The sequence below is a fragment of the Micropterus salmoides genome, unplaced genomic scaffold (assembly GCF_014851395.1).
Source record: "Micropterus salmoides isolate LMB-PRFRI ecotype aquatic unplaced genomic scaffold, ASM1485139v1 Ms_hic_scaffold_1385, whole genome shotgun sequence".
Lineage (NCBI taxonomy): Eukaryota > Metazoa > Chordata > Actinopteri > Centrarchiformes > Centrarchidae > Micropterus > Micropterus salmoides.
The window spans coordinates 27,827-35,610 of NW_024040469.1; the positions used below are offsets into that span (position 1 = coordinate 27,827).

General features: G+C 36.2%; 1 gene segment (V, D, J or C); it reads right to left on the minus strand.

Moving 5' to 3' along the window:
- On the minus strand, positions 1-472 carry LOC119901574 (the record flags this gene model as incomplete). The annotated part of the segment is given in 2 exon segments: positions 1-329; positions 418-472. Coding segments are annotated over 2 exon segments (375 nt in total), but the record flags the coding sequence as incomplete, so codon positions are not given.
- Positions 473-7,784: the final 7,312 nt, after the last annotated feature.

A 7,784-nucleotide genomic window follows, 5' to 3' on the forward strand; every position in this document is an offset into this window, starting at 1 on the left:
TTTGGTGTTTCCTGTCACTGTGGGCCGCAGAGCACAGTAGTACACAGCAGAGTCAGACAGCTGAAGCTTCTGGATCTTCAGAGGAACTGATTTGGAGGTGGAATCCAGTGTGGATGAAAATCTTTCTTTAAACTCTTCCTCTGTTTTCCCATCATCCTGTTGAACGCGGCTCAGTATGAATTTGGGGCTGTTGTCTCCATCCTGTTTGTACCAGAACAAAGTTGGACCTGAGTAACTCGTCTCAAAAGTACAGTCAAGTGTAACTGTGGCTCCTTCAGCAGCAATGACATCTCCTGCTGGCTGGGTCACTCTGTCTTCTCCTTTACACTCTGGGGAAGAAGAGAACATGCAGAGGAAGAGATGGATCAATAAAGATGATTGATTAAAGGAGAACAATCAGTAGGTTTAAAGAGTTACCTAGCCAGAGAGTCAGAATCAGGATGTTTCTCAGCCAGTGGTTCATGTCTGCAGTGAGAGGGGAGGAGAGAGAGGAAGAACATTGATACTCTGATGGATCTGGGCCTTCACATCATTGGCCCTTCCTCTTCATCATCTGTTGAGGAACTCTCAACATTTACATCTCATTTACATCTCAGCTGTTTAGCTGATGCTCTTATCCAGAGCAGCTCATAATGAGGAGCTTTAACATGTGAACTTTCTGTTACAACAAAGTCTCTTTAACCAGTTTTCACCCTGGAATAGTTAATTCATCAACATGGGTCTGTAATCATTTTAGTTTGTCTCATCATCAGTGATACCAAAGCATTCTGTGTAGAAGACTTCCTTGTGGAGTGCCTTACTGTACAGAAATAGCCTCAATTAAACACCATGATCTGGATTAACTGTGTTTTATTAATAACAGGAGTAATATTGTAACTTGTCATTAGATTGTGTTGTCAGTGTCCACTTGGTGGCGCTGCTGTTCAGTAAAAGGAGGAGCTGCAGTGAGTAAATCTTCAGAGGAGCTGTCAGGTTTTTGTACAGAGTTTTGGTGTTTCCTGTCACTGTGGGCTTCACAGCACAGTAGTACACAGCAGAGTCTGTCACTGCAGCAGAGGAGATCTGCAGATCCAGATGGGTTTTATCATCACTCACTTTAGCAGACCATCCAGAGTTTGTTGAATTTTGTGTTCCCAAGTGAAAGATGAGGAACTCTGGTGGTTTTCCTGGATATTGTCGATACCAGAAGAAATAATCAGTGCCATCAGCTTGTTTAGAGTATTTGTAGGACAGAGTAACAGAGCTGCCTTCTAAAGTGAACTCTTCATTCCTGACTGCAGTGAGTTCTTCACAGCTGACACCTGAAGGAAGAGATAACTCTGTTATTTCATGTTGTAAAAGACTCAACAAATGAATCCCATCCAGAAAAGTTAGTAATGAAACTTTCTCAGCAGGATCTCACATACCTGTTAGAATGGATAGTAACAGTAGAGAAAGTACATAATAGTCCAATGACAGCATGTTGAATAAAGGGAATGTTTCTGCTTTGTGTATTGAACTCTGCTGAATATGGAAGTTCCTCTCTCTTCTATAGTTCACTAACAGCTTAGCTCCTCCCTCAATCTCTCCGTCTCCTCGCAGCTCTGGATTTTCACTTCTCTCTGTTCCACTTCCTACCTTACCAGTAAATTCCACAGGATGTGAAAGTTTTAGCTTTATTTTCTGTAAATGAGACGTAGGTAACACTTTATTTTAAGGTGCTTGTAATAGGCAGTAATTAACAGTTAATAAGACACTTATAAGACCTTATAGGATGCTTATAAACAACCATAGAAGTGTTAATTAAAGCCTAATAAACTATTAATTGATTAATTATTGCTTATAAGACAATTATAGGCCTTTATTAGAGCTATAAGTTATATATACCTCATGAATGCGAGATTGGACATCACATTGTAATTTGCACTCCTAATACAGCTACCCTTTATACTTCAGTACATTTCTTATTTTCTTAGACAACTAAGATGGTTTGTGAAGGTTTTATCTTGTTCCTGTCGACTTTAAATGTGTATTTTATGACGATAAAATGACAGTTAATTTGAATAGAGTCTGGTGGGTTTGGCGATTTCAGGGATGTTTCATGTTAAAACAAAACGGATCTTACTCTTTAACAAAAGCTTGACCTCAGCTGGGATCCTTTCCATAATGTTGTCAGACACTAAGAATAATTATCTGAGCGTGTCAGTGGCAAAACAAGCACGTTATGGATGGAAACTGAAGGTGTGCAGCGGCATATTAATGTTACATTGTAGCTTGTTTCACGCTGCCACTGCAGCCATCTCTTGGACCAATTTCTAATGTCCAGGTTGAGAGAAAACACCCTAAGACATTATTCAAGCTGCTCTAAAAATCCAAGTGCTAATGTTAGCTTACACGACATGCCTTATTTTATATCTGCATGCTAATGTTAGCTTAAACTACATGCCTTATTTTAAACTGCATGCCTTATTTTAAACTACATGCCTTATTTTAGAGCTGCATGCTAATGTTAGCTTAAACTACATGCCTTATTTTATAGCTGCATGCTAAAGTTAGCTTAAACTACATGCCTTATTTTATATCTGCATGCTAATGTTAGCTTAAACTACATGCCTTATTTTAAACTACATACCTTATTTTAAACTACATGCCTTATTTTATAGCTGCATGCTAATGTTAGCTTAAACTACATGCCTTATTTTAAACTACATGCCTTATTTTATACCTGCATGCTAATGTTAGCTTAAACTACATGCCTTATTTTAAACTACATGCCTTATTTTAAACTACATGCCTGATTTTAAACTACATACCTTATTTTATATCTTCATGCTAATGTTAGCTTAAACAACTCGCCTTATTTTATAGCTACATGCTAAAGTTAGCTTAAACTACATGCCTTCTTTTATGGCTGCATGCTAAAGTTAGATTAAACTACATGCCTTATTTTATAGCTGCATGGTAACGTTAGCTTAAACAACTCGCCTTATTTTATAGCTGCATGCTAAAGTTAGCTTAAACTACATGCCTTATTTATAGCTGCATGCTAACATTAGCTTAAACTACATGCCTTATTTTATAGCTGCATGCTAACATTAGCTTAAACTACATGCCTTATTTTAAACTACATGCCTTATTTTATAGCTGCATGCTAATGTTAGCTTAAACTACATCCCTTATTTTAAACTACATGCCTTATTTTATAGCTGCATGCTAATGTTATCTTAATCTACATGCCTTATTTTATAGCTGCATGCTAATGTTAGCTTAAACTACATGCCTTATTTTATAGCTGCATGCTAACATTAGCTTAAACTACATGCCTTATTTTATAGCTGCATGCTAATGTTAGCTTAAACTACATGCCCTATTTTATAGCTGCATGCTAACATTAGCTTAAACTACATGCCTTATTTTAGAGCCGCATGCTGAAGTTAGCTTAAACTACATGCCTTATTTTATAGCTGCATGCTAACATTAGCTTAAACTACATGCCTTATTTTAAACTACATGCCTTATTTTATAGCTGCATGCTAATGTTAGCTTAAACTACATCCCTTATTTTAAACTACATGCCTTATTTTATAGCTGCATGCTAATGTTAGCTTAAACTACATGCCTTATTTTATAGCTGCATGCTAATGTTATCTTAATCTACATGCCTTATTTTATAGCTGCATGCTAATGTTAGCTTAAACTACATGCCTTATTTTATAGCTGCATGCTAACATTAGCTTAAACTACATGCCTTATTTTATAGCTGCATGCTAATGTTAGCTTAAACTACATGCCCTATTTTATAGCTGCATGCTAACATTAGCTTAAACTACATGCCTTATTTTAGAGCCGCATGCTGAAGTTAGCTTAAACTACATGCCTTATTTTATAGCTGCATGCTAACATTAGCTTAAACTACATGCCTTATTTTAAACTACATGCCTTATTTTATAGCTGCATGCTAAAGTTAGCTTAAACTACATGCCTTATTTTAGCTGCATGCTAAAGTTAGCTTAAACTACATGCCTTATTTTATAGCTGCATGCTAACATTAGCTTAATCTACATGCCTTATTTAACTACATGCCTTATTTTATAGCTGCATGCTAATGTTAGCTTAAACATGCCTTATTTTAAACTGCATGCCTTATTTTAAACTACATGCCTTATTTTAGAGCTGCATGCTAATGTTAGCTTAAACTACATGCCTTATTTTATAGCTGCATGCTAAAGTTAGCTTAAACTACATGCCTTATTTTATATCTGCATGCTAATGTTAGCTTAAACTACATGCCTTATTTTAAACTACATACCTTATTTTAAACTACATGCCTTATTTTATAGCTGCATGCTAATGTTAGCTTAAACTACATGCCTTATTTTAAACTACATGCCTTATTTTATACCTGCATGCTAATGTTAGCTTAAACTACATGCCTTATTTTAAACTACATGCCTTATTTTAAACTACATGCCTGATTTTAAACTACATACCTTATTTATATCTTCATGCTAATGTTAGCTTAAACAACTCGCCTTATTTTATAGCTACATGCTAAAGTTAGCTTAAACTACATGCCTTCTTTTATGGCTGCATGCTAAAGTTAGATTAAACTACATGCCTTATTTTATAGCTGCATGGTAACGTTAGCTTAAACAACTCGCCTTATTTTATAGCTGCATGCTAAAGTTAGCTTAAACTACATGCCTTATTTTATAGCTGCATGCTAACATTAGCTTAAACTACATGCCTTATTTTATAGCTGCATGCTAACATTAGCTTAAACTACATGCCTTATTTTAAACTACATGCCTTATTTTATAGCTGCATGCTAATGTTAGCTTAAACTACATCCCTTATTTTAAACTACATGCCTTATTTTATAGCTGCATGCTAATGTTATCTTAATCTACATGCCTTATTTATAGCTGCATGCTAATGTTAGCTTAAACTACATGCCTTATTTTATAGCTGCATGCTAACATTAGCTTAAACTACATGCCTTATTTTATAGCTGCATGCTAATGTTAGCTTAAACTACATGCCCTATTTATAGCTGCATGCTAACATTAGCTTAAACTACATGCCTTATTTTAGAGCCGCATGCTGAAGTTAGCTTAAACTACATGCCTTATTTTATAGCTGCATGCTAACATTAGCTTAAACTACATGCCTTATTTTAAACTACATGCCTTATTTTATAGCTGCATGCTAATGTTAGCTTAAACTACATCCCTTATTTTAAACTACATGCCTATTTTATAGCTGCATGCTAATGTTATCTTAATCTACATGCCTTATTTTATAGCTGCATGCTAATGTTAGCTTAAACTACATGCCTTATTTTATAGCTGCATGCTAACATTAGCTTAAACTACATGCCTTATTTTATAGCTGCATGCTAATGTTAGCTTAAACTACATGCCCTATTTTATAGCTGCATGCTAACATTAGCTTAAACTACATGCCTTATTTTAGAGCCGCATGCTGAAGTTAGCTTAAACTACATGCCTTATTTTATAGCTGCATGCTAACATTAGCTTAAACTACATGCCTTATTTTAAACTACATGCCTTATTTATAGCTGCATGCTAAAGTTAGCTTAAACTACATGCCTTATTTTATAGCTGCATGCTAAAGTTAGCTTAAACTACATGCCTTATTTTATAGCTGCATGCTAACATTAGCTTAATCTACATGCCTTATTTTAAACTACATGCCTTATTTTATAGCTGCATGCTAATGTTAGCTTAATCTACATGCCTTATTTTAGAGCTGCATGCTAACGTTAGCTTAAACTACATCCCTTATTTTAAACTACATGCCTTATTTTATAGTTGCATGCTAAAGTTATCTTAATCTACATGCCTTATTTTAGAGCTGCATGCTAACGTTAGCTTAAACTACATGCCTTATTTTAGAGCTGCATGCTAAAGTTAGCTTAAACTACATGCCTTAAACGACACGCCTTATTTTATAGCTGCATGCTAATGTTAGCTTAAACTACATGCCTTATTTTAAACTACATGCCTTATTTTATAGTTGCATGCTAAAGTTAGCTTAAACTACATGCCTTATTTTATAGCTGCATGCTAATGTTAGCTTAAACTACATGCCTTATTTTATAGCTGCATGCTAACATTAGCTTAAACTACATGCCTTATTTTAAACTACATGCCTTATTTTATAGCTGCATGCTAAAGTTAGCTTAAACTACATGCCTTATTTTAGAGCCGCATGCTAAAGTTAGCTTAAACTACATCCCTTATTTTAAACTACATGCCTTATTTTATAGTTGCATGCTAAAGTTATCTTAATCTACATGCCTTATTTTAGAGCTGCATGCTAACGTTAGCTTAAACTACATGCCTTATTTTAGAGCTGCATGCTAAAGTTAGCTTAAACTACATGCCATAAACGACACGCCTTATTTTATAGCTGCATGCTAAAGATATCTTAATCTACATCCCTTATTTTAAACTACATGCCTTATTTTATAGCTGCATGCTAAAGTTAGCTTAAACGACATGCCTTATGTTATAGCTGCATGCTAAAGTTAGCTTAAACTACATGCCTTATTTTAGAGCTGCATGCTACAGTTAGCTTAAACTACACGCCTTATTTTATAGCTACATGCTAAAGTTAGCTTAAACTACATCCCTTATTTTAAACTGCATGCCTTATTTTATAGCTGCATGCTAAAGTTAGCTTAAACTACATGCCTTATTTTATGGCTGCATGCTAACGTTACAATTAAACTACATGCCTTATTTTAATCTACATGCCTTATTTTAAACTACATACCTTATTTTATAGCTGCATGCTAAAGTTAAGTGTCAATATTTAGGGCCCGAGCACGACCGTGCGAGGTCCCTATTGAATCTGCTCGGATTATTTTTTTTTATTAGGGCCCGAGCACGACCGTGCGAGGTCCCTATTGAAATTGCTCGGATTATTTTTTTTTTTTTTTTTTTTTTTTTCTGCAAAGTAGGCCCAAATGACATGGCCTAAACATACTCGAAAACTCACCAAAATTTGCAAACATGTCAGAACCGTGAAAAATTTCGTATCTACAAGTTTCGCACATGGGCGTGGCAAAATGACCTCGCTAGCGCCACCTAGAAAATTGGAAATGATTAGCCCCTCGTTCACGTTCAACCTACATGTACGAAATTTTCTGGGGACAGTTATCGTATCAAGACGCACAAAAAAGCCTCAAGAACCCATAGCCTAAAGTCAACAGGAAGTCGGCCATTTGAATTTTATGGCCATTTTTGGATGATTTCATACTTCGTACTTTAACGAACTCCTCCTAGGGATTTAGTCGGATCGACCTCAAATTTCTGCTGTGCCTTCTAAAGGCATTGACGATGAAAGTTGTGCTATTTGCGCGTTTTCGTCAATGGGCGTGTCCGTGGCGTCGATGTTCGCAATGAACAGGAGTTGTTGTAACTTCAGTGTACATGCTCACATCCGACCAAAATGTACATGTAGGATGAGAGTCCCGCCCTGAACACATGTACATGCCGACATTCACCCACAGTCATAGCGCCACCGTGCCAACAGAAAGTGACCTTTAACGAAGCAGCCCCCGCCGCACGTTTTACCTACGTGCACGATTTTCTGTGGTACGTGTATCTTGTCCAGACGCACAAAAAAGTCTCTTGAGCCATAGCCTAAACCAACAGGAAGTCGCCATTTTGAATTTTACGTCAAATTTTTGGATGATTACACACTTCGTACTTTAACGAACTCCTCCTAGGGATTTAGTCCGCCGACCTCAAATTTGTGCTGTGCCTTCTAAAGGC